The 26,898-nt window shown below is 45.9% G+C and overlaps 2 protein-coding genes across 7 annotated transcripts in view; one reads left to right on the top strand and one right to left on the bottom strand.

The window, feature by feature from the left end:
• Nucleotides 1–3,799: 3,799 nt before the first annotated feature.
• SLC10A1 (solute carrier family 10 member 1) lies at nt 3,800–24,842 on the bottom strand. 2 transcript variants are annotated; one of them, XR_009452452.1, is made up of 6 exons: nt 24,598–24,842; nt 23,537–24,039; nt 15,751–15,961; nt 8,841–9,019; nt 7,112–8,469; nt 6,578–6,702 (listed from the first exon to the last, which is right to left on the bottom strand). XR_009452452.1 is itself a non-coding variant. In XM_059692054.1 (5 exons), the coding sequence occupies exons 1-5, from the start codon at nt 23,890–23,892 to the stop codon at nt 4,323–4,325; spliced, it is 1,050 nt and encodes a 349-aa protein (XP_059548037.1). In that variant the 5' UTR covers nt 23,893–24,367; the 3' UTR covers nt 3,800–4,322. The 2 variants fall into 2 exon arrangements, 1 of the variants encoding a protein (XP_059548037.1); XM_059692054.1 differs by lacking the exons at nt 7,112–8,469; nt 24,598–24,842 and adding an exon at nt 3,800–4,429 and having other exon boundaries at nt 6,506–6,702; nt 23,537–24,367.
• SMOC1 (SPARC related modular calcium binding 1) overlaps nt 18,631–26,898 on the top strand; it is a 202,010-nt gene continuing 193,742 nt past the window's right edge. For 3 of the 5 annotated variants that reach the window (XM_059692036.1, XM_059692027.1, XM_059691990.1), the window contains exon 1: nt 18,632–20,273. In XM_059692036.1, coding sequence (XP_059548019.1) covers nt 20,136–20,273 — 138 coding nt within the window. In that variant the 5' untranslated portion in view covers nt 18,632–20,135. Of the gene's footprint in view, nt 20,274–26,898 lie in introns of all 5 variants that reach the window. The other 2 variants (XM_059691998.1, XM_059692008.1) reach the window with 2 other exon arrangements.

Below are 26,898 nucleotides of genomic sequence, written 5' to 3'. Positions count from 1 at the left end.
GGGGCACCACCCCCTGTCACACACACAGCAGGGTGGATCAAGGAGTTGGTGCGCCGCCCTCTTATCACCCACAGAGCAGGGCCGATCAGGGGGTTGGGCTGTGGCATTCTATCACCCACAGAGCAGGGCCAATCGGGGTTGGGGCACCACCCCCTGTCACACACACAGAAGGGTGGATCAGGGGGTTGGGGCGCTGCCCCCTGTCGTGCACAGAGCAGGGCCCATCAGGGGGGTTGGAGTTCCGTACCCTGTCACACACACAGCAGGGCTGATCAGGGGGTTGAGGAGCTCCCCACTGTCACAGAGCAGGGCCCATCAGGGGGGTTGGGGCACTGCCCCCTGTCACACACAGAGCAGGGTGGATCAGGGGGTTGGGGCGCCGCCCTCTATCACCCACAGAGCAGGGCCGATCAGGGGGTTGGGGCGCCGCCACTGTCACACTCAGGGCAGGGCCAATGGGGAGGTTATGGCTCTACACTGTCACACACAGCAGGGCCCGTGTGTGTGTGTGGGGGGGGGGCAGTTGGGGCGCGGCATTCTATCACCCACAGAGCAGGGCCGATCAGGGGGTTTGGGCGCTGCCCCGTCACGCTGATCCCGGTGCCGGGAGGCATATTACCCTATTACTATATAGAATAGAGGCCTGGTGCACGGGTGGGGGCTGGCTGGTTTGCCCTGAAGGGTGTCCTGGATCAGGGTGGGAGTCCCCACTGGGGTGCCTGGCCAGTCTGGCTGAGGGGCTGAGGGCCGTTTTCAGGCTGACAGGTGACTGAAGCTCCCAACCGCTCCTTATTTTCTTTATTTTTTTATTCTGGGCCAGCTTTAGCTCTGAGGCCTCGTTGCTGAAAACAGGTTTCTGGCCTTTGTTTACCATCTGTATTTGATACAATGTTGCGGTCTGGCCGGCTGAAGCCCGGCTGAGTAAAGCAGGTTTCTGGAGTTTTTTTAGCTTCTATATTTGCAACATAGTTGCTTAGAGTTGCAGCTGAGAGGCCGGCAAGTCAGGCAGGGAACGTTGGAGTCCTCCATCACTGAAGCAAGCAAGCCTCATGTTAGTTTCAAGCTGCCTGGCTGCCGGCAGCCAACTTGGCTGACAGTTAATTTGCATATCGCTGATTAGTCAATGGGAAGGGTAGCGGTCATACGCCAATTACCATCTTTCTCTTTTATTAGATAGGATAGTTTACTATACAGTGTGGCAATAAAATAAGACCCTTTAAGTAAAGGTAGAGGAGATGGACTTAGTTTGAACCAACAAGTTAGCCTAAATTTTCAGATCCAGGTTCTGAGAAGTCATGAGTGGAGTGGCCTTGAGCGCAAGCCTTTGCAGGGTATAGTGCAGCTTTTGTGCAACTTTCATCTAGCAAGCTGTAAGGAAAGTTTGAGAGTAGCATCTATTTTGCCTGTAACATTTTTAAAAATATATATTTTATTGATTTTTTTACAGAGAGGAAGGGAGAGGGATAGAGAGAAACCTCGATCAGCTGCCTCTTGCATACCCCCCACTGGGGATGTGCCCGCAACCAAGGTACATGTCCTTGACTGGAATCGAACCTGGGACCCTTGAGTCCGCAGGCCGACGCTCTATCCACTGAGCCAAACCGGTCAGGGCTGTAACATTTTTTTTAAAGTATAGTATGTATCCTATATAATAAAAGGGTAATATGCAAATTTATCCTAGGGGTGGATTGACCAGGAATGACTGATTGTTACGATGTGCACTGACCACCAGGAGCAGACGCTCAATGCAGGAGCTGCCCCCTGGTGGTCAGTGCACTCCCACAGGGGGAGCTCTGCTCAGCCACAAGCTGGGCTAACGGCTGCTAGTGCAGCAGTGGTGGTGGGAGCCTCTCCTGACTCCTCAACAGTGCTAAGGATGTTCGACTGTGGCTTAGGCCTGCTCCCTGCCTAAGCCAGCAGGTGGACATCCCCTGAGGGGTTCTGGACTGCGAGAGTGTGCAGGCCTGGCTGAGGGACTCCCTCCCCCCTAGTGTATGAATTTACGGCACTGGGTCTCTAGTCCTATCTAATAGAGAATATGCTAATTGACCCTCATGCCGTTGCAAAGATGGCAGTGCCCACAGCCAATAAAGAGGGAATATGCTAATTGACTGTCCCACCCTTAAATATGGCGGCCTCCAAAGCCAATAAGGGAATTTGCTAATTGACTGCCATGCCCTCAAAGATGGTGGTGCCCAGTCCCATCAGCCCCCCTGGGGTGGCAGGGGCACAGCAAGGCCAGGCCCGCACACTTGCCTCTGGAGTCCCCCAGTCCCATCAGCCCTCCAGCTGCCCAGGGCCGGCTCGAGGCGCAGGAAGCCTCAGATGCCGACTGCCCAGCTGCCCAGGGCCGCCCGAGGCTTGTGCTACCAGCAGTGGCAGCAGCAGAGGTGTGATGGGAGCATTGCCTTCCCCTGATCACTGGGTCGCCTCCTGCCCCTGAGGGCTCCTGGACTGTGAGGGGTCAGGCAGGGCTGAGGGAACCCCCCTTCCAGTGCATGAATTTTCATGCACCGGGCCTCTAGTATAATAATATAACATTAGTTTGAGGTGTATAATACACAGTAATCATCTGTCATTATGCAGACTTACCACAATATTAACTGTATTCCCCTTCACCTTTTTACATGGAGGGCAATAAATCTTAACTCCAGCCTTCACTTCCTCAAAAAGCTAAACTTGTTCTTATATTGCTTTATTGTACTTAACCAAGTTTCCTAGCAGATGATGTCTGCTAGATGTTAGAGAAAACAATTGGCATAGACAGGTCAATATGGATATAATATGTAAAAATGATAAACGGGAGACCTTTTCACATATCTTCATTTTTAATAGGGTATTAGTGGCCCAAATCAGTGATTCTGAAGTTTGCTCTGGTACCAGGAATATTGATAGTCCTGGACATTTGCCAGACTGATGTCCTGAAATTAATGTCAGTTTCAGTTGTATCTAATCATTAAATGATGTGAAAATCACAAGTAGCTAGGCATGGTAGGCTGTTTGCAAATGTTATTAATATTAGTTGTTATTTAATATTTGACCCACTGCTTAGTGAACAATATGCAAAATGTTTAAATTTTATTGAGAAACTTTCAAGGATATCAATTTGAGTATTTTCTTTGACTTGAGAAACCACTCATTTTGGCAGCATCTTAACTCTGAATTTTGAGGGACCTTAATGTGAAAACCACGAGTGAACTGATGAAATATAGAATTATTTGATTAGTGAAACAATTCTATTGATTTTTGTATTGTTGCCTGGCTTTTTCTTGTTAAAATTCCCCCCTCCCCCCTTGCTGGGATTACAGTTTTCCCCTCTACTGGGATTATATTCTTTCATTATGGCTGAGTTTTTGAGTTTGTCTTGTCTAGTTGCTTTTGCATACTTGGTGTCTTACTTGTGTTCTCAAGTACTTTAATCCCAGTAATGACGGAAGGAACAGGATCTGGATTTTTAATGTTATTAGAAAGGATTTTTGAAGTCTACTAACCCTGCAGCTCTTTGAGCATTATTTTTTAGTAATAAAACCTGGAATGGCCCCAGCCAGTGTGGTTCAGTGGTTGAGCACTGACCTATGAACCAGGAGGTCAGGTTTCGATTCCCAGTTAGGGTACAAGCCTCGGTTGTGGGCTTGATCCCCAGTAGGGGGCGTGTAGGAGGCAGCTGATAGATGATTCTTATTGATGTTTCTGTCTCCCTTCTCTGAAATCAATAAAAATATTAAAAACAAAATCCCCTTGGAACTGGATTTGGGTATTTGATTTTGAGAAAAATTTTTTGAGTAGTTCACAAATCAAGTGCTTTTTAAAAATATCCCCACCCAAGGATATATTTATTGATATTTTAGAGAGGGGGAGAGAGAGATACATCAATTGGCTGTCTCCCAGAGGCACCCCAGCCGGTAACCTTTTGGTGTACAGGATTAAGCTCCAACCATCTGAGCCACCTGGCCAGAATGAGAAAGAGTGACTTATATGCCTAGCAGGCACTGTTTTAGGGATGCAGAGGTAAAAGGCAGTTTGGGTTCCTTTCAAAGGATTGTCATTGAGCAAGTTTTAACTTTTTAAAAAAAACAAGTATGAAATTCTAAGCTGGAGATAGGCGAGGCTTTTAGAATTAGACACCGTTCCCCCTCCCCGCCTCCCCACCCCATCTGTCCTCCAGGCAAGACTCTTGATGCTGCTGATAGTTTCTGCTGGAAATGTTGGAGACAGACTCAGTCACTGCTGGTGCGTTCCTTTCATCTTTCTGCTTTCTCTGTAGTTTACCACATTTCCTTCTGAATTGTCTTCTGACCTGAATCCAGGTCACTGGGGGAAGGCTAGGCTGTGTAAGGGGGGGGACACTCCTCTTTATGGGTGCCATTTCCCAGAGCCGCTGGAAAGGTTTCTTCAGTTGTGGCAGCTTTGTAGATCATTTTTGTTTTATCTGTCAAGTTGAAAAGTTATGGGTGGGGTAGGAGAATGAGAGAGTAGTAAATATAAAGCTTGTTCAATCTGGAAGACAAAACCATTTTACCCCTAGGGTGGGCTCTGTGTTTTTCATCTCTTGACCATCTCTCCTCCCATGTTTTAATTCTGAGAAAGGATTTGCTTTTCCTCAACATACCTAACGGTAATACTAGTAACAAAAGGTCTAATTAGCAGAATACTGACTCTCTGGGACTCCATGTCCAACTTCGTTGTACATGCAATTCAATAGGGGAGTTGAATTTAAGCAAAGTTGTTGACTGCATTTGGGGAGCAAGCAGCGGTCAGGGAGAAAAGAACTTTAGGGAAGTCTTCTAAGGTGGGTTCCCACGCCTCTCCCTTCCCCCATTTGGTTTAGTCTACATTTCCAGGCTGCATGGCTGTCGTGAGGAGCTGTGAAGATAGGGTCTACCTTTCCGGTTCTCCCATCTCTGTAGAAGGGTACAGATATCAAAACCATTAAAACTTGGCAGATTCTTCATCCTGCTTGGGTCCTTATGGTCCATTAGGTCCAAAAGTAAGGTGCTTTCACATAGTTCTGTCCTAGGGGTCTTCTGAAGTGCATTGCGAGTGAAGTTCATTTTAGGTCTTGAGAGCCAAATACCCATACTTAGAGCATGGCCCCATGAGGGCACTCCGGACCTTTCTGGAACTAAGACTGGGAACCTGATGGGTTGTTGTAGAAATTTTTCTTCCCTCTTGCATTTTTTTGGTAAGAGGGTGGAGACTTCAGGGGCAACAGATTTCTGAGTTGCTCTTGGATAAGCATCAAACTAGATTTTCTACAGCTCTACTATAGTTCGAACCAAAACTTATAAAATGGTTCTGAAGTATAATCCTCTATTTCTTTTTGACTGCTTGATACCAAGATTGCATCTTAATTCATTGTAAATCTGCATTTGCCTACTATAAGATAATTTCACCAGGGAAGCTGCATCTTTCTTTTAGGGTGTAAACCAGTCCCCTGGGCCTAGAAAAGGTTTTGAAGGGGCCCTCAATTAAATTCGTGGAAATAAGAGTTGAGGGTTTGAGTGATTATGAATATACTGATGTTTAGAATATAAAATACTGAAATGTTATCAAGTAAGGTTGTTTCCTGGTTTGGAAAAAAAGATGTAGGGTTAAAGTCTGCTTTGAGGAAAGGACTCTGAGCTTTCTTGAGCTTTGATTATGTTTGGAAGAGAATGAAATGATCTGAGCCTCTTAGAAAATAGGTGCTAATTGGCTAGGAAGTTTATTAATCCAGTAGTAATTAGATTAAGGTATAAAGCAAATCAGACCAGATTGTGAAAGCGATTGTTCAGTAAGCTTACTTAAGTTTTCTTTACTGTGTAACCAGAATTGGGATCCTCTGTTTTGGATTCAGGGTTATCAGGCTGCATTACTTGAATGCTTTCCCTCCTGTAGGGGTGCCAGTGGTGCTGGGACTCTGACCTGGTTCTAAGACATGAGAACCTACAGTCCAAATTTCCTGAACTCTTGTGAATAGGGCCTTTCACAGAACTGATGTCTCACAACTATCTGTTGGCCAAAATGGTTCTGTCCTGTCTTCTCATCCTGAGCCCTATACATGATTTCCTCAGTGAAAGCAGCCCAAATTACCCATGAGGCAAACTTCACCCAAAACTGCAGTGAGTGAAGTAGCCTTGGCTCTTTGAGGCCCTTCGTACTTTTTTTTTTATATATACATTTTTTATTGATTTCATTGATTTCAGAGAGGAAGGAAGAGGGAGAGAGAGAGAGAAACATCAGTGATTAGAGAGAATCATTGATTGGCTGCCTCCTGCATGCCCCCCACTGGGGATCGAGCCTGCAACCCAGGCATGTGGCCTTGACTGAAATCGAACCCAGGACCTTTCAGTCCGCAGGCCAACGCTCTATCCACCAAGCCAAACAGGCTAAGGCCCTTTCATACTTCTTGTTGCTACCTGGTTTCTAGTGACGTGATAGTTACAGCCCCATCTAATAGGTCCTTGCCGGAAGCTTGTTTTTCTCCAATATGTGAGTTCTCCAAGGGGAATAATTCAGTACTCACTGTTGGAAGGCTTGATTTTCTCGTAGCACCGAAAGATGACAATGAGGAGAAGCCCCTCTCCGAGCTGGCAAATCATGTAGAGGAGAGGAAAGAAGAAAAGTGGTCCGATGACTTCAGGGGGGAAGGTCACGTTGAGGATGGTGGAGCAGAGTTGAATATTTTGGCATCCAGTCTCCATGCTGACAGTGCGCCTGCATCTGTGTAGGTTACAAAACAACCACCCCATACGCCCTCACGGAAGAGGCATGAGTGTACAGCCTCACGTCCCTATCTTCTCCCCCCAGATATTTTAACAGTCTGAGACAGGAAGTGTGCCAGGGAGTGGAGTGCACATGGTTTCAGGAAAAGGGGAGTTGACACATGTTAAAATCGTCAATCCAGCCTTGTGGAAGTGGGTTCATGAAGGGAGTGTTTATGAGATCACTTTTTATTGTCTTGGAAATGGATGATTTGTCCACTTTCGTAGGGTTACTAAATTAAAATTTGGAGAAATGTCCAGCTGGTGAGGGAGGAAAGGAAGGTGTGAGCCAGTATCAATCATTGGCTTGTTATAGTGGACTTACAGGACAATTAAAATTTTTAACATATAGTAGAGGATTGAAATACCTGAAGCTCTTGTCCTGTTCCCAAGTTTCTGGCTTTGCTACCTTTAACTCTAAAACGTGATGATTAAAAAGATACACTTGATTCAGCCACATTTATCTATCATTGGAATACAATCTCAGCTTTGCTTCCCATTTTATGAATTAAAGAATGGGATGTTTACATTTAATAAATGTACGTTTAATTCATTGAATTGTAATTAATGTATTAAAATAATTGTTATTCACTAAAACCCCTGAGAGCTGTCTCAGCATCTGAGGAAGACTGCTCTGGCGGTACTTGATGCTGTGATGTTGGGGCTGTATATGATCCATACCACTCTGTCGTGAAAGTTGACGTCAAGTAGTCATTGGCAGTCTTTTGACTCTACTGTATCACCATGTGTTATATCCTGTACTAATTTGGTCTTTATTAGCATGTTTTTTAAAATGGATGATTATTTTTAAAAATTATGTAACATTTTTTATTTTTAATTACAATTGATATTCATTATTTTATTCTAGAGACCTGGTGCACAAAAATTTGTGCACTCAGGTGGTCCCTCAGCCCAGACTGTGCCCTCATGCAGGTCAGGACCCCTTGGGGGATGTCCAATTGACGGCTTAGGCCTGCTCCCCTAAGCACTGCCGGAAAGGCTCCCTCCACTGCTGCTGTGCTGGCCAGCGGCTTCTGGCTGAGCAGCGCTCCCCCTGTGGCAGCGCACTGACCACCAGGGGGCAGCTCCTGCATTTAACGTGTGCCCCCTGGTGGTCAGTGCACATCATAGCAACTGGTTGTTCTCAGCTGTTAGGGTCAATTTGCATATTACCCTTTTATTATATAGGAGGATTAGTTTCAGGTGTACAGCATAGTGGTTAGACAATTATATAATTTACAAAGTGACCCCCTGATAATTTTAGTACTCATCTGGCCCCATATATAGTTACTGCAATATTATTGACTATATTCGTTATGCTATACTTTACATCCCTGTGACTATTTTGTAACTACCAATTTGTACTTCTTAATCCTTTTACCCTTTTTACCCAGCTCCCCACCCCACCTCCTACTGGGAACTCCCAACTTGTTTTTTGTATGAATAATTATTTTAAAATTATATTTTTAAAACACAAGTTTTTTGAGGTGGGGGACGGGAGTGCTAGGGTGCTACTAATGTAAATTCCTGCATAAACATTTGTCTACTATGCTTGAAAAGAGCAAAAGTTCTGGACATGCACTGCTTTGTATAGACAGGGTGCCTGATGTTCCCATTCCAGGCTTTCAAAGTTATCTATTCCCTTAAAGTAGCAGCTGTTTGTGAATTGGATTAGACTCTAGCCGAGGTCCCAGCTATGTCAGCAGAGCTGTCACTTGATGGTGTTCTTGTCAAAGGAAAAAAGGAGGAAATGTGGAAGAGGAAGAATATGATCAACATTTGTCATAATGACACAGAGATACCCCAGTGTCATTAGCTACCAGGGAGTTGGGCAGGAGGGGGAATCTAGTCTCTGGAGGGAGCCATGAGTTGTTGCTCTTTGGATGATTAGAGAGATGCCGTTGGTCTTTGTATTAATGTTTCTAACCCATTCAATACCTTCCCAATATTTCAGTCTAAAGTCCCTTGTTCAGTTGATGCATTTGAACATATTGCTGGCGAAATGCCTTCCGCAGGTCTCAGATCTCCTCATCCTTTTCCTGAGAGACCAGGACAAGAATGAGGCCCACAGAACAGTGAGACTAAAGTAATACCTACTGTTCATTGAGGCGGAAGACAGCAGAGAGAATGTAGCCTAGCAGGAAGCCGATGAAGGGCATCAAGGAGGAGGTGGCCCACAGGTGGGGTGTCATAACAAACATGATGCTCTTGCCCACGTTGATGACAGAGAGCACTGTGATGGCCACACTGAGCAAAAGCATGATGACCATTCCTCCCTGTGAATGAGGACGAGAAAAGGCCATTAGGGTGGGGATAGGGAGAAGCAGAGAGGCATGGCGAAGCCCAGGTGGGCACTGGAGGTGAAAGACATTTTAATTTTTAAAAATTGGTATTTGAAGTGGGAGGGAATACAAAGACCTTTATTTTCCATGTTTTGGGGATTCTTTTCAGTAGCTAGGAAGCTTCTTGGAGGACAGAGACCCAATTAACACTTGTTACTAAAGACTAAGCCAAGTGCAGCATCTGTTGACATCTCTGGATAGCAGATTTTCAGTAAGTGGCTCTGAAGGAATGAGACTGTTCAGTCCTCCTGCAAAGTGGTTCTTGTAAATTAAAAATTCTTTTGCAAAGTCATTAACTGCTTGTGTACACAATCCAACAATACTGCCATTGTTCCAAATAGTTTGGAACTTAATCGATGTTATTCTTAGAGCCTGTCCTACTTGTCTCAAATACCTCCTTTATGGGTAAGGACCTCATACGTTCTAGGATGAATTTGACTCTTGGAAGTTGCCAAGAATCATTTGAAGTGAACCTGGTAAGCAAATTGGATGATCAAGCCAGGTAATGTGGGTTTAGATCCCAAATGTAAAGAGACATGTCTTTCTTGAGTGACTTGCAAATTGGTTACAAAAGAAAGTTTCAGAAATATCTTGGGTAATAATGGCATCATAGAAACAATGCAGGTGTCCACCTTATCCCAGGCAAGTGCTGTGAAAGCAACATTTATTGCCCTTAATAATTATATTAAATACGTTATTTAATATGAAAGCAATGTTGAGTTTTATTACAAATTTGTTATAGTTGCATCTTAATACAATTTTCAATTTTCAATAGATTTATAATGAATTTACAATGTTAAGATTTTTCAGCAGGTGACATAGGATGCAAACTTTCAAAGTGCATTTTCTTGTTTGCATTATGGAGAAAGACACACTCCAAATGACAAAATATATGCACAGATTTAACGCTCTTGGTCTTGCTCATTGTTTAGTAACGATATATAAGTATATACACATAGCAAATGTAATGATTATATGTGTTGGTTCAGTTTTCAGTTCATTCACATGTGTAATATTTGATATCCCTAGTACCATTTTAAAAAATAGTCGTAAATTGTAACACAGAAGTTGCCATTTTAACTATTTTTTTAGTGTACAATTCAGTGGCACTACTTAGATCCACAAGGTTGTCTTGGTAGCATTTTAAAATTTATTTTCCTCAAATTTCAGCTGCAGTTTTGCATTTCTATGTTTTTTAAATCCATATTCCAACTGATGTGGTCATATAAAATATCACCTGTACTAACCAGTTCCTATCCCAGGATAGGAAGGAATTTCACAGATTTCATCAATAACCACATGCTTCAGATTTTATTACATGACTTCACTGATGAGCTGCTCAGTTTGCTCTTGCAGTTTGAATTTTTTCTCTTTTCGGATTCCTGTCCTTTGTTGCTTTCTACCGAATGACCAAATAGCTTTTGACCCCATCCAGAGTGTGGTGGGTAATGGGAGGGGCAGGGCATTGGGCTACAGGAATTGCCCCATGAATCCGGCAGACCTTTTTCTCTGTGGGCATTTACTCTCGTGCTCTCACTCGCTCGGTCTCCCACTCTTGGAGGCTGCAGAGTGGTTGCGAGTATAGACGTTGCTGTGATCCTGGTGTGGAAACTGCTTCATCTGGTTTCACGATGTGTAAACTTCGAGTCACTCAACCTCTCTGACCTGCCATATCAAAACCATTCACTAAACTGTAGCTCCTACTATTACTCACTAGAGGCCCAGTGCACGAAATTCATGCACCGGTAGAGTCCCTAGGCCTGGCTGGTGATCCAGCTGCTGGCGGCCAGCTGGGGCCTTCCTTCGTTCCGTGCCGCCCCCTGGTCAGTGCACGTCATAGCGAGTGATCGAACTCCCGGTCTCCCAGTCTCCCAGTCGAACTCCTGAGGGGACACTTTGCATAGTAGCCTTTTATATATAGAGATAGGTAGAGGAGGAGAGATTCACATCTGAAAGTTTCCTGTCACAGTCCTGCCATCTGTGGAAATCTCATGGCCACAGCTACCTGCTTCACCTGGTTTTTGTACCACCTGTCTGCACTGCTTTCTCATGAGTGATTGAGACTGTGATGAGTGCCCATTCATGGGCAGCCAATGTCATCAGCTTGACCCAGGAGATGACCTGGCCCAACCTATTCCCACAGAGGTGGCCTACACATGCTGGTGAATGACCCAACGAGTCGCATCCTCTCCTTTTGGGAGATTTCAGAATTACAGGGAAGCAGGAGCAGATGCAAGTATTAAAGACACAGAGGCCTGGGGGCAGCAGAAGCCATAAATTGGCAGAAGCTATGTGACCAAAGGGGTCAGGTTAGTTCATCAGTAGCAGCAGGTATGGCAAAAGCAGAGGTAGAGTGGCTGAGTCAATGTAATGGCTGGACCCTTTTTAAAGAGTGGTGGAAGGCTTATGGTAAAACTGGCTCCTGGTCATGTTGTGCAACCTTCTAACCACGCAGCCTTGAATAAACCCTTGCATGGATAAGGCAAAGTGTTACTTGAATTGCCTTTCTAAATAGGGCGACCCTGAACTTGTATATTGGCATATCAATGACCTCCCACTAGGAAATGCAACTGGTTGAACAGAGTTTGAGCAATACCTTCTGCCAGAGCCAGTTTTTAGGAGTTAACTTTCGTTTGGAAATCTCTCGGACAGTGGTTCTCAACCTTCCTAATGCCGTGACCCTTTAATACAGTTCCTCATGTTGTGGTGACCCCCAACCATAAAATTATTTTCGTTGCTACCTCATAACTGTAATTTTGCTACTGTTATGAATCGTAATGTAAATATCTGATATGCAGGATGTATTTTCATTGTTATAGATTGAACATAATTAAAGTATAGTGATTAATCACAAAAACAATATGTAATTATATATGTGTTTTCCCATGGTCTTAGGCGACCCCTGTGAAACGGTCGTTCGACCCTCAAAGGGGTTGCAACCCACAGGTTGAGAACCGCTGCTCTAGGAGGATTAAGTGTGCAAAGCCACTGGGATGATTGTTGGCTCATTTTTCAGCGAGTCATTCATTGTAGTTTATGGAACAGGGAGATGAAGGAGCCATAAAAGCAAGCCTTTGCCTTTGACCGCACATTTGTCTGCATCTTCACAGGCCTGAGTGCTGTTTGGGAGTATTTGATAAATGGAGCCGCTGACCTCTGGTGGTTAAACCCTGGGGTTTAGCCCCGGTAAGTTGGGTCTAATGTACACCTGTGTTTTATAGATCACCTTTTATGCCAGTGGTTCTCAACCTTGGCTGCACATTAGAATCACCTCATCCTCCGGAAATTCTGTTTCTTTGTTATGGGGTGAGGCCATGACATTAGTAACAAAGAAACAGAATTTCCGGAGGATGTGGCCCAGAAATCAGGATTTTAAAAAGATTCCCAGGTGATTCTAATGCGCAGCCAAGATTGAGAACCACTGTTTTATGCGGTTGTTACTGGTCCCTGTGCTTCCGTTCCAGGTGAATCGTAGCCCTGTCAATGTTCTCGGGGGTTAGTTTGACTCAATTTTTCCTGCGGGATTGAGCAGTGGTTGTGCAGCACAACAGAAACAGGAGACTAACTGATAATCTAGGCTCTGCCAAGTAACGTCCCTGGGCCTCAGTTTTTCTACCTATAAAATGAGAATGAAGTAGGAGCCAGGTTAGGTTATTGTGAAGGACTTTACAGCTTTAAGATGTGAGATATTTTTGCACCCTCAGAACACTTTTGATTAAAGTTACTCAGAGGTAAAAAATGAGGCATATGTTCTTATATCAATTGCACTTAGGGGTCTAATTATTTGGGTTTCTCATCTATAAAGGGGGAAGGGTAGAGTCGTATTAAATTATATCAGGGGTCACCACATTTTTGTATTCTGTGATTTTTTTAAAATTTATTTCTACACCCCCACAAGCTATCGTGGATAAATGAAATGATGAACACAAGCACGTTTCTTGAATTGTTTTTTCTACTAATGTGTGGGCGAGACAGAACATGCCCTTTATTCTTTTATTCATTATCAGGTGTGGGCTGTGGGGGCACTGTGACAGGTGCTGGGATTCAGTGTTAAGACACAGCCCCACCCCATAACAAAGAAATGAAGGATGAGGCCCAGAAATCAGGATTTTAAAAAGATTCCCAGGTGATTCTAATGTCCAGCCAAGGTTGAGAACCACTGGCTAGGGTCTTTCTCCTTGAGGAGCTCAAGGTGAGGGTATTAAACTCACAGGTGCTTATAACACAGTATGATAAATGCTGCAAGGGCCCAGTGTTGGGTGCTATGGAAGTAAATAGGACCAGAATTCTACTCAGGCTTGTGAGCTAAGGAAGACTTCCTGGGGGAGATGCCATTTGTGTTGAGACATAAACGGTGAGTGGGTGTGAGCCCAGTGAAAGGTGATGAGTGAGGGGGACTTGGAGAGGGGAGTGTCCAGGTGGAGGGACGGACATGTGCAAAGAAAAAAGCTGAAACTGGGGAGGTCAGTTGAGACCAAATCAACAAAGGCCTGAGGAGCCACAGTAAGGAGTTTAAACTTTATTCTGGGGGAGAGTAAGGAACCAATGAGGGCCTTTAAGCAGTGGTGACATGATGACGTTTGAGCTTTCCACCCTCAGTGTAAGAATGGGTCAGAGAGCCAGGTTAAAGGTTATTTTAGTTGTCTAGTGAGAGAGGATAGAGGCCAGAATGAAGACAGTCAGTGGATTAGGATGGGAGGAATGGATGGATTAGAAAAGCAGGTAGAATCACTGATTAGCCTGAGTGAGGGGGAGAGGGGAGGGGACGCTGAGAAGAACTTTCCAGCTTCTGTCTCAGGCAGTTGGGCATGTTGAATGGAATGCTGTTCATTGGGGTAATCACAGGGGGTGGAGGGGAGGAGCCGGCTTGGGGTGGAGATGCTTTTAATTGAAAACATACTGAGTTTTAAAAGCATATTCATGTAGAAAGGTTTGGCAGTTCATTGTATCAATGCTGATTGTAAAGAACTAACTCAGAGATGTTCTGGAGATGAGAGCGAGATGGGGGAGCAGTGGAAGTGGGGGGCATGATCAGTAAAAGGAGGTCTCTGAGAAGCAAGGGTGGAGAGAACGGAAGATGCCAAGAGCGAAGTAGGGTGTCTTTCAACAGGCAGGAAGGGAGCTGTGGCACAGCATCAGGACTGGGTCAGGACATAGGGCAAAACTACTCTTGACAATGATAGTGTCAGAATCAAATAACCCTGAAAACCTGAATTGCAGCCTTTAAAATATATATATATCAGAAAGGAAGGGAGAGAGAGAGAGAGAAACATCAATGATGAGAGAGAATCATTGATCAGCTGCCTCCTGCACACCCTTCACTGGGGATTGAGCCCACAACCCGGGCATGTGTCCTTGGCTGGGATCAAACCTGGGACCTTTCAGTCCACAGGTCGATGCTCTATCCACTGAACCCAACCGGCTAGGGCTGAATTACAGATCTTTTATCTCAGGGCTCAAGCAGCTGCTAAGCCTTGGCTTCCAGGTAGCACGCTGTGGAGACTGGCCCGAGGGCACAGAAACGGGGGCAGGACAGAAACAGGCCCTCAGAATGTTGGAGGCAGAGTCCTTCCCAAGGACAAGTGAAGAGCAGTGAGCCTGAGGGGAGACTGACAGGGACTGAGCTCTGAGGTCATGAACATTGGCAGAGGGACCCTGGTAGCCCTCCCAGAATCTGATTCTTCCAAGGACAGGGCAGTGGCATGATGCCCTGTCTGTGACCACAGTGCTACCCCAAACCCTCTCCTCCCATCCTGTTCCTGAAATGGCTGGGAGTGTGAACACACCTGTTCCCCTGGGTTCTACCCCTCTGGCTGCTTGACCAGTCAGCCAAGTTTGCCCTCGGTGCCCTCTGAACTCCTGTGTTCAGGCTTGTCCCAGGCTTACCCAAGTCTCATCCTTTCTTCATGGTCTGGCTCAAGACTGTCCCCTCCAGGAGGCCTTCTGTGACTACCCAGCCCTCACTAACCTCACCTCGTACTCTGCCAATGCTTGATTGTGCACTGTGTTGGGTCTTGTTTCTCATGTGCTATTTTACTTTCTGCAATAAACTCTTTGAGAACAGTGAACCCTCAGACAGTGTAGGAGAAAAATTAGAATTAGTAGGTGCATAATAAAAATTTAATTTTATTATTAAAATTCTATATAATAAAAGGCCAGCAACAATAACGGTGTCATGACCAGAACGACTGATCGACCAGTCACTATGAGGTGCATCGACCACCTCTCGGTCCCTCCCCATAACCGGCAGGCCCCGATTGCTGGATGGCCAATGGGGAGCCACAGGGAACTTGGGTGGGTGGCAGTGGGGCGGGACTGGGGACTGGCGAGCGGGCGGGAGATGGCACTGGTCTCAGGCTAGGCCTAGGGACCCTACCCACACACGATTCCATGTGCTGGGTCTCTAGTAATGAGTATAAAATACCTTATAGTGTGTGTGGTGTTTTTCTTTTTCCTCCTAACTTTTTGAAAGTATTCTCAGGGGACATGGAAATCCCATGATGTAGGTGTCCTAATAGTAGGTCTTTAAAAAAAACACCCCAAACCCACACACAAAAAAAACAAGGAACAAAACCAACACAGAAAAAACCCAAATGACTTGCCTCAAGCCATCCCCTGAGAGGATAGCAGCATTCTTGCTCCCTGCCCTGCCCCCACGCTCTTACCTTGGTGACATAGCGTACGTATTGTGGCCTTTTGGCATTGAGGAAGATGCCTATGGTGCAAGGAATGAGAATCATGATCAGTGATAACACAATGCCTCCATAGGGCACCTTGTCCTTCAGGTCCCCATCATAGATCCCCCTGGAGTAAACATATAGGAGGAGGGGCATCATGCCCAGGGCAATGAAGGTGGAACAGGTGGTCATCACGATGCTGGATGGGAGACAGGAAGAGTGCAGAGAGAAAGCCCATTAATAAGACTCTTTTGGTGAGTGCCGGCGACGTACCAGACACTGCCAAGCACTTCACACACACTGCTTCCTCTCCTGTTCCCGGTAGCCTGAGGAGTGAGCCTGCCAGCTCCCTTTCGCTGATGAGGAAGCTGGGGACCAGAGGAGTGCTGACTTGTCCAGGACTGTGCAGGTAGTAAAGGCTGAGACAGGATTTGTACCCAGGCCTGTCCAGCTGCTGCACTCCTTGTGCTTCCTTATGGAAGGAGTGTTCTGAGCTCCTTTGTAACAGAACTCCTTTTGCTCTGAGCACTTGCCCTAGGCACAGCCCACTCAGAAGAAAGTTAACCGTGTGACTTCAGCACTCTGACTTTCTCCCATTGGATCACAGAATAGCACCCGACCCACAGTTGTGTCTGTCTCAGAGCCTAGGGATGCCTGGACACAATGGCTGTGTCCGACTGGGATAACAAGGATTAACTACATCAAGAACATTTTCTCTCTTGGAGATTCTGAATATGAGACCCAGTGATAGAACCCTGGGCCTTGGAGAGGGGGTGTCATTGGAGCGATGGTCAGGCAGAAGCCAAAACCATGTGAAGAAAAAGTAAACAGAGGCCGTGATTGGAAGGACAATAAGAAATAGCAGCAAAGCTGTAGAAACAAAATAATTGGAGGGCCTAATGGGGAGCAATAGAGAAGGCAGCAGTAGCTACCCATTGCTGAGTGGGTGACCAGATAACCTGCCCATCAGACCTGCTTTGCATCTTGATTGCAGTTCTAGTCCCCAATACTGATAATTCTCACGTTATTTGCTTTCTGTTTTATCCTTATATTATTTAAGATAACTCGAGTGTGAGTCTCGGAGCCTGAATAATACATCCTCCCAGCTCTAATTTGTATCCTAATTGTCCTATTACCATTTCCATGTGGAATGTAATACATGTTAGTCCCAGGACCCTGTGTAGGCACAGGCCTTCCAGAAAGACCAGCTGAGAGAATGAAGCTGGTAGGAAGCATTCTTGGATTTGGGGATTCTGACCTTATACTATGTGGCTTTGACTTCCATTCTAGTGGGAAGGTTGGGGAGGTGGGTGGATGGAGAAGGCTTGACAAGACCCCAGGAAAATCACAGTAAGGGTGTATCCCTCCTCTCCACAGCCCTATCCTCATCTTCATTGTGGCCATACAGGTGAACTATGGCTTAATGAACATCAAGTACAGCCTAGTCCAAATGGTCCAGAGTGTAGCCATCAAGAACAGCAGCAGGGGGAGGCATCACAGGGACAAGAAGCTATCAGAGGTGAGCAGAGACCCTAAAGAATCCTGTGGGCTGAATAATGGGAAAACCCTCCCTGAAGGACATAAGAACATGTGTGAGAGTGTAAGAAAGTAAGGGAGGTTTCCAGGGATCAGAAACAAAGAATGCCAAGTAAAGTGCCTTCATTTAAAGTTATCGATAGGTCCTGCAGCTTTAAGCAAGGTGAGGTACATGCTAAGGCAATTTTACCACGGACTGATACAAACAGGAGCTAAGTTCCCACAGCATCTCATCAGTGTTTTAATGAAACAATGTGGATTGAAATGAAGCCGGGTCAAGTGTTAGTTGTGATAATCTGGAAGTTTAGGTTTTAACGCCCAACGGAGGGACCAGAATTGATATCTTAGGCTTCTGAAAAGAGGAGAGTTGAAACTGGAAAAACAAAACAGCTAATTATCTCATGGGTCAAATATGAAATAATGAAAAAGAGATAATATTTGGGACAGAATAATAATATAATGCATATTCAAAAACATGGGGGAGATGATCTTGGATTAGGCAATGGTTTCTCAGATATGACACCTAAAGCACAAACAACCAAAGAAAAAACATAAAATATGACTTCATCAAAATTAAAACCTTGGTCCTGGCCGGTGTGGCTCAGTTGGTTAGAGCCTCGTCCCATACCTGGATGGGTGGCGGGTTTGATTCTCAGTCAGGGCACATACCTGGGTTGCGTGTTTGATCTCCAGGGTGTGTGTGTGTGTGTGTGTGTGTGTGGGCGGGCGGGGGGGGGGGGCGCATGCAGGAGGCAGCCAATCGAGGTTAAGCTCTCACATTGATGTTCCTCACTTCTCCCTTCCTCTGTCTCTAAAAAACCCCAACAAACTATTCTTTTTTTTTAAAGAATGGTTTAACATTAGATAATCTATTATCAAATTTAAAAAAATGGTATGATCATTTTATAGGCAGAAAAGTGTCACTCAATAAAATTCAGTGTTCATACATGATAAAAATTAGCACACTAAGCAACAGAATGGAAATTCCTGAACCTGAAAAGAGTTATCTATAAAAAAATCTTCAGGAAACAGTAAAGTTAATGGTGAAAAATTAGATGAATAGCAGTATTATCAACTTTGTTGTAAATTATACTATATATGGGTCTTTGCTAGCACAGCAAAACAAGAAATAGGAAAGGTATAGAGATGGGAAAGGAAGAAATTATATTTTCATTATATGCCAATGATAGGACTATCTACAGAGGAAATCCAAGTGAACTTCAATTATAACTAGTAAATAAGAGAATCCATGTAATTCTGAATACATTACTAATATAAAAAATTCTATTGTCTTGATCTAGTAGGAAAAAGAATCATATGATTTTTTAAAAAGGTGCCATTTATAATCACAAAACTATAAAATATTTAGAAATGAATAAAAAAGATGCAAGATCTTTAAGGGGTGAATTATAAAACTTCATAGAAAGGTATAAAATAAGGCCTAAGTCTATACTATTTCTATGGATGAGAAGACTCAATATTAGAAAGATGGCCTCTACATTTATTTATAAATTTAATGCAAATTTAACCAAAATTCCAGCAACATTTTCTGTAGACTTGAGAGCTAATCCCAAAATTCAAGTGTAACAGTAAAGGGTCATGAATAGCTGGTGTAATTTTAAAAAATAAGGAAGAGGGAACTTACCTTTCAGAAATCAAGATTTATTATAAAGTCATAATTAAGAAAATGTGATATTGTGCAAGGATAGTCACATAGACCAATAGAAGAGAAGAGATATCCCAGACACAAACCCATGCATATTTGTGAGTTTCATCTGTGGGAGAGATGGCATTACAAATTACTGGAGAAAAATTAACTCAGTGGTACTGGGAATTTTCTCTATACTATAGAAAAGAAAATAAGATCACAGCGTGCATAATAAGTTTTAGGTCAACTGAATATCTCCATGTGAAAAGTAAAACTTTAAAACGTTTCAAAGAAAATTTAGGGGAATATCTTCATGACCTTGAGGGTAATAAAAGGCTTCCTAAAGAAACCCCAAAAACATAAACTGTCAAGAAAAAACGTTGGCAAATTTGATAGAATTAAAATAAGCAGTCTGTGTTATAAGACATTATTATCGAAGTATAAAGACAAGCTCCAAACTGTGAGTAGACTGTGGCAACATATAAAAACAATATAAACTACAAATTAGTGAGGAAAAACACAATAGTCCCATGAAAAAATATTGGCAAAGGATATATTTCCCGAAGAGGACACCCAAATGGCCAATAAATATTTGAAAAGGTACTATATCTCCCATGAAATTAAAAAAAAATTAAAACCACTGTGACCCCTTTTAGTCTCACCAGATGGCAAAAATGGAAAAGTCTGACAATTCCAAATACGGAGGAAAACATAGAAAAAATGCAACTACTTTAGAGAGAGTTTGTAGAAGATGTGTGAACCCCATGACCCGACGCCTGCTTTTGTTTATATACCCTCTCACACGTGAGCACTGGGGCACATGCACCAGGCCGGTCACAGCAACAACACGTGAAGTCCACATGAATGTCTGACAGCAGGAGAATAGATAAATATAAGCACACTACACGGCAGTTCAAATGCACAAAGGAGCTATTTAATTTCTATGCCTTTATATCTCAAAAAAAGCAGGTTGTCAAATGACTTGGGTAGTAGGATAGTGTTTGTATGACATTGAAAACAGGCAAACACAACAGTGTATCTTGCTTATGGATCGGTACCTAAGTAGTAACGGTATAAATTATACTACAATAGTGCTGAATTCTGGGAGGTGCTCCCTGTGGGGTGGGCACACGGTGCTAGCTATTGATCCCTCTTAGGAGAAGGGCCACACACTGGTGGGCTTGTTTGGATGTCCTTGGGCAGAGGCGTCATGCTTACTTTGGCCGGCGCGTCAGGAGCTCTGGAATTTGCTCTGGGACTTGGTGTGCCTGGTGCATGCAGGCGTGTGGGAACAGACTGTACACCTTCAGGTACCTCCTCCACATGGGTATGTGCTGGACCCTGATCAGGGACGCCCACCTCCCGATTTCCTGGAATCTGTGACTGTCATGCTCCCCAGTTTACCTTGAAGGACAGGAATGGGGGGTGGGGTGGGGTGGGGTGGGAGCTTGACTTGACCAGGCTCCAGTTCTGAGACTGGGACCTCTTCCATAGTGACTTGCGGGCCCGGTGGCCTCTCGGGGAGCCAGGGGTCAGGGGGAAAGGGCATGTTTGTTTTTTTATTTATCCCTCTGCCTGACTTCTCGGGGCACAGCACCACCTGCTTTCTAACGCCGTGTCAGAGCTGAGGGAACTGGGGGGGGGGGCGGGGGGAGGGCCTTGCCAGACTCTCGGGTGAAGTGGAGACCTCTGGGAGCCAGGCTCATCCTGGTTGGGTTCCCTATGTCATGATGGGGAGAGCTGTGGGAATTCTTGGCTTGTGTCCATGTCTGTTGCCCCCACAGACAGTGGCTCTGGTCTCTGCTGTGAGTAGGGTCAGAGGGAGCAGATGAACCTGAGGGGCGTGACAGGTGTTCAGAGCGGGCAGTTCCCTCTGGCCCCCTCTGACCCTGACAAGCTGGGCTCGCTTCAACTTCGAGGACATTTTCCCTTGCCTGGGGGCTGCCTGCTTTTTTGGGAGCTTGTCTAAGGGGCTGCCTGGCAGCCCAGCCTCCCTGAATGTGCCTGCCTTCCTGCAATGTGATGGTGGCCGCCCCAGACTCACTCCATCTGTGAGGCAGAGTCCCAGGAAGGAGACACCACTTTCCCACACATTCTGGGAAACCTCGGGCAAGTCTGAACTTCAGCTTCCTCATGATGCGGTGCTTATAGGGAAGTTCACCCTGGCAGCCTTTGAGCGACACCTGGCCTCTGACTGCACAGTGTTTTTGTTTTTGTTAATCCGCACCCAGGAATATTTTTCCATTGATTTTTAGAAAGAGTGGAAGGGCCCTAACTGGTTTGGCTCAGTGGATAGAGTGTCAGCCTGCGGACTGAAGGGTCCCAGGTTCGATTCCGGTCAAGGGCATGTACCTTGGTTGCGGGCACATCCCCAGTGGGGAGTGTGCAGGAGGCAGCTGATCGATGTTTCTCTCTCATCGATGTTTCTAACACTCTATCCTTCTCCCTTCCTCTCTGTAAAAAATCAATAAAATATATTAAAAAAAAGAAAGAAAGAGTGGAAGGGAGGAAAGACAGAGAGGTGGGTGGGGGGTGGGTTCCTGCTCCCAGAGAGCACCCAGAGCACCTGCACTGTTTAGGGGGACCTCCCGGCATTGTGTTCCTTTATTGCCCATGCCCGACCCTGAAGATGTCTGTCGGTCTCATTATCATAATTACACTACATGCTGCACGTTGTCCTGGAGGAACTCACATTGGAATACAAAGTCTGGTAGCATGTGATGGTTGATGATGAGCTCATGCTCCGCCAGGGGTCTGCGGTGTGGCTTAGTGTGCATGGGAGGGGTGCCTGTGGGAAGGGGCTCTCTGCTGGAAGGTGGCTGTCCAGGCAGAGCATTACCTCTTGGGGGGCCCAGGTAGAAGTGACCATCTCCAGATGCCCAGACAGGGAGGCTGAGCAGGACAGCATCGAGGTCCCACCCCTGAGTCACTGGATGTGGGTGGGGGCTGAGGGCCTCAGACATGCAGCTGTATTGAAGAGACCTGGCCCGTGCCCTTGGGCTAAAGAGGCAAGGGTATCTGGCCACTGACACTGACATATTCCCCATTGTCCTTTACACCGGCCCGCCCTGCTCTGCGGTTCTACAGAGGCAAACGTCCTCAGAGGGCCCCTTCCCTACAGCCAACTTCCCGCATCCCTTCTCAGCCAGAATTAGGATGTAGTCTGGGTTTCTTAGGACACAGAGGCTGCAGCGAGCTCTGTCCAGGGGCCAGATTAAGACTGAGGGCTTGCCTGGCTGGTGTGGCTCAGTGGTTGAGCATCGACCTATGAGCTAGGAGGTCAGGGCATGTGCCTGGGTTGTGGGCTCGATCCCCAGTAGGGGGCATGCAGAAGGCAGCCAATCAATGATTCTCTCTCATCATTGATGTTTCCATCTCTCCCCCTCCTTCCTCTCTGAAATCAATACAAATTACAAAAAAGTTATTTAAAAAAAATAAAAGACTGAGGGCTTGCTTTGCAGCAGGAAGGATGCGGATTAGACAGAGGGAAGAATTTCCTCAGTGTGGTGCTCCAACATTGGTATGTTCCTGTGGGAGACTGGACAGGCCAAGCCTCTTCCTTGCCCCTCTCTTCCATAGTCTACTTCGGTGAGGGCGGAATCCTATGGGTGGAGACTCCTCAGATGGCGGGTCCTGGTAAACCCAAAGTAGCATTCTCTTTTTTTCACTTAAAAATACACCCCGGCCTCACTTGGCATCACCAGGAGGGACTTCCTTCCTTGGGGGCTTTCCTTGGTAAACGTCGGCCAAGGGCAGGGTGCTGACAGACACCCAGCTGGACTGTCTGAGCCCACTGCCCTCCCTGCTCAGTAGAGAAAAGCATCTCAACTGAGGACCCAACCAAAGGACACAGCTTGAGGCTGAGGCTTAGGCAAAGGCAGGAGCTTCTGCAGATGTTTCCTCAGCCAGCATAGGGGATGCTGCTGGTCCCACTCCCCGCTCTCCCTCCCTCACCCCCACACCAGTTGGGCTGAGGTGAGGCCCAGCATCACCTGGCCGGTGCTGGGAAACTCTTGGGTCTCCCGGGTTGTATCTTCACTTGGAAATGTTCCTGTGTCTGATGGGAGGATGGGGGAAGTTATGGGAAGACATCCCGTCTGCCTGGATAGTTGGGAGGAGCGTTGGAAATCCCTGCTTGCTCTGTAGGAATTGGAGGTGCCTATTTGGTTTCCAAGCCAAATCTTGATCACCATGAAGATGTCTGGAACCAACCTGCACCCCCTGTCAGATCTCTGGCCTCAAAGCAGACAACTTGTCCCCCAGTGTAGGCAGGTAAAGTTCTCCAGAGGCCCCTTTGGTTTAAAACAATCCTTACACCCCACCTGAGATGCCTCTGGGAGCAGGGGGTCTCCAGGATGCCACTGGACCAGCGTGGCCCCTTTGGCATGGTGCTTAATCCAAGACACACCTCAGCTCCTGCTCCCAGCCCAGCATAAGGTCTTGACAATAAATGCTGCCACCTCGAACCCTACCATCCACCCAGCCCCCACTCATTCCCTCTCCTGTCTGTAGCCCAGATTTCCCTCATGATTGTGACACCTCCAATGTGGCCCGTGCCCCAGGCTGCTCCCTCCTCGCTCCCAGTCCTACCTGAGGTTCATGTCCCCCTTCAAGGCCAGACTGAAGACGTTGGACAAGTTCCCGCCAGGGGAACAGCCGCAGATCAGGATGGCTAGTGCCTCAATATTGTTCAACCGGAAAAGCTTGCCCAGAGCGAAGGCAGTGAGGGGCATGATGCCGTACTGCGCCACCACGGCGATGGCCAGCCCCTTAGGCTTCCAGAAGTGAGCCTTGATCTTGCTGAGCTCCATGGTGCAGCCCAACGACAGCATCATGATGAGCAGCATGAACACCAGGATGACGCTCAGCGCCAGGTCGGTGGGGCGCTTGCCGAAGTTGGGCGGCAGGGAGAAGTTGAGTGGGACGGACACATTGAGGGCCTCCATCTTCCAGCGACAGCGCAAGGCCGGGAGACCTGTACACCCTGGCTCCCTCTGCTGCTCAGTCCCGTCTGGACACCTTCGGTCACCTCCTGGGCCGAGTGTCAGGACAAATGGGGCTGTTGTGGGTCTGATATGGTCTACTCTGGTAGGCTGTCCAGGCCAGAATGCAAATAGAAGGATTATGCAACTGGCTGTGGCCCCAAAGGGGAGAGCCTGGAGCCTTATCTGCCCGGCCTGCCCTGTCTCTCCCGAATTCCTTGACCTTTCTGGGTGACACTAACACTCCTTTACCACTTGGCTGCTTCTGGGGCCAGGGCACTTATTTCTCTCTTTTGGCCCAGATATTCTGCTCCTGGGTCCCAATCCAGGGCCTGCACCAATCCAAGTCCAGCCCTCTCATCCTCTGCTCGGTCTTGGATGCCTTAGGAGGGTGCCTTCCCCAGGCCCAGCGAGTCACCTCCGCTCCTAAACCCTCACTCGGGGTGAAACGAATCCAGCGGTGCCTTTCTTTCCCGGACCTCGGTGGCACATCCCAAGGGGTTGTGGGACAGTCTAGGGGTGGGTGTGTCACTGGCCTCTAGGAAGCGATGTGTCCACGACTCTTTTCCCAGGAGATGAGGTGCCCATGTCCTTCTCGCCTGTGCTGGGGAAACCCATGTCCTATCCCCAAACCTGGGTGGTAGGGTCCCCGGGGAAGAACACGCTTACCTCCATAGGGAAGAGCCTGCAGGGATGGCTGAGGGGCTCTCAGGAAGGGCAGCTCTGAAGGCACCTTGGCTGTGGAGGTTTGTGTCCAGACTCGCTGGCCAGCAGTCCGGGGAGCCCCATAGTTGGGAAACTTCTGAGCAAGAAGCAGGAATGCACCGGCTTTTCCTTCCAACTTCTTGACAGCTCTACTTTTGTTCTGTGCCTGTGTGTTTCTGGCAGGGAGCCGGGCTCTGGACAAACTGCAGCCTTGGGGAGAGAGAGGCGGAGACAGGCATGCCTGGGGCAGGCTCACAGAATGTGGCCCTCTGAGCCTCCCTCCTCTCATCCCAGCCATAGGGTAGGACCTTCAGAGGGGACAAGGGACCAGTCTTCAGAAACACACTTGCCTCTTGGCTGGGTTGGACCTTACCAGGCCTGGGTGGGGTCTCATGGCTCCGTATTTGCTGAAATGGGAGATCAGGCTTTTTGTGTGGGACTCCAGAGGGCAGGGTAGCCACTGTGGGATAGAGATGGGGATGGATTTTGAGTTGGTATGAGGAAGCGCCTAAAAATGAGTACACTCCAACAAGGCCCCAGGGGCCTTGGGAATCCTGCATGAAGGGTTGGGTGGCAGGATCCTCTCCACCTGGGGCTACATGAAGAACCAGGTGGATGAGCAGTAGTCTAGGAAGTAACCTGCGTCTGGCTGATGGAAGGCTACCCTGGCCCACTCTGCAGGAGCCTCATGCAAGTAACTAGCCCATTTGATAATGAGTAATACACAGCATCAAATTAAATTCACTATAAAGTAAAAGAGGAAAAGAGTAGCAAAAGTTTCCAACAATTGCCAGGAAAACATTGCCACAGAGCAAATAAAAACTGTCCAAACATTATGCCATTGAATTAAAAAACCCAACAACCTGAATGCAGTAATTACTTTCTTGAAGGAAGAAGGCAAAATAGCAATGCAAAAACACAATAAAAAATTACCATTTTTGAACCCCTAAAGGTAAATAGCTGATTCAGGTAAGGACCATCAATAGATGCTAAAACCGTTGGGTAAAAAGTAACTGAGGACCGGAGTATTCCTCTGGTGATAAAGTATCACTAGTCACCTTATATATTAATTAATAATTACAGAGGGAAGATATGTACTTTTACATTGGCAAAACCTGGCAGTTTCCCCCCTAAGCAAGTGATTAAAATTGGCATTCTCAATAGCAAGACCTCCTAAAATCACGTGCCTCTTGATGGAATGCAATATGAAATACACAATATAAATATAGTAAAAAATGCTTACTCTGAATCTCATCAAGTCTTTAGACTGAACTGGCGATTTATTGGAAGTACAAGTGTTAGGAAAACAAACAAAATATAAAGAACGAATCAGAATCTAGGATATGGGACATTTTACAAAATAACTGGCATATCATCCTAGCCAGTGTCTCTCACATCGATGTTTCTCTTTCTCTGTCTCTCCCCCTCCCTTCCACTCTCCTTAAAAAAATCAATGGAAAAATATCCTCGGGTAAAGATGAACAACAAGAACAATAAAATAATAACTGGCATGTTCTCTTAAACAAATAATTATTGCAACAAAACTGGCTGTTCTACATTTCAAGAACAAAGAGACATAACCAAATGCAATGTATGGTTGGAAACTGGGTTAAAAGGATATTTAAAAACATGTTGAGGAGTAATTGGGAAAATTTGAATATGGACTGTATGTTGATATTGTAGATGATATTGTGGAATTATTAGATTAGCATTGTGGTTATTTAGGACAATGTTCTCATTTTAGAAATGCAGGCTGATGTCTTAATGGGTGAAGTGTCATGATGTCTGCAATTTATGTGAAAATGGTTTGGAAAAACGTGTTTGTGTATTGTGTGAGTGTAGAGAGAAGAAAAGCAGATATGGCAAAATGATAACAATTGTTGAAACTGTGTGCAAGATATATGGATACTCATTGCATTATTCTTCCAATATGTTGGTCAGTTTGCAATTTTTCAAAATAAAAAGTTGAAATGAAAAGGACACAGGAAAGAGATGGTGAGATGACAGGAGGAGATGTAGCATGTCTGGAAGAACTCAGGAAATACACCATATCAGAGTGCTAAAGATGAAATGGAAGGAATACAAATAAAAGACAATTAAGAACCTCATAGCAAGTGACATGGAAGAGAGACATGAGGAAGGCAAGCAAAATTGAATGGCAAAAAAGAGTTAAAAAAAGACCAGAGAGAAAAAGATTTAGAATCAAGGAATGCAGATTCAACAGATACATCATTGGAGCCTCCATAGAAGAAAACCAAAATGATG

This window comes from Myotis daubentonii, chromosome 1 (genome assembly GCF_963259705.1).
Source record: "Myotis daubentonii chromosome 1, mMyoDau2.1, whole genome shotgun sequence".
Classification (NCBI taxonomy): Eukaryota; Metazoa; Chordata; class Mammalia; order Chiroptera; family Vespertilionidae; genus Myotis; species Myotis daubentonii.
Note: the sequence above shows the minus strand (reverse complement) of the source record. Positions and strands in the feature narration are given on the sequence as shown.

What these genes read in the sequence shown, in the direction of transcription:
- SLC10A1 (XM_059692054.1), bottom strand. Translation starts at nt 23,892, where the DNA reads ATGGAGGCCCTCAATGTGTCCGTCCCACTCAACTTCTCCCTGCCGCCC. An exon ending in GTCTTCCGCCTCAATGAACA is followed by an intron (nt 6,703 to 8,840) that starts GTAGGTATTACT and finishes TAACCTACACAG; the next exon opens with ATGCAGGCGCACTGTCAGCA. An exon ending in GAAAATCAAGCCTTCCAACA is followed by an intron (nt 4,430 to 6,505) that starts GTGAGTACTGAA and finishes TCAACTTGACAG; the next exon opens with ATAAAACAAAAATGATCTAC.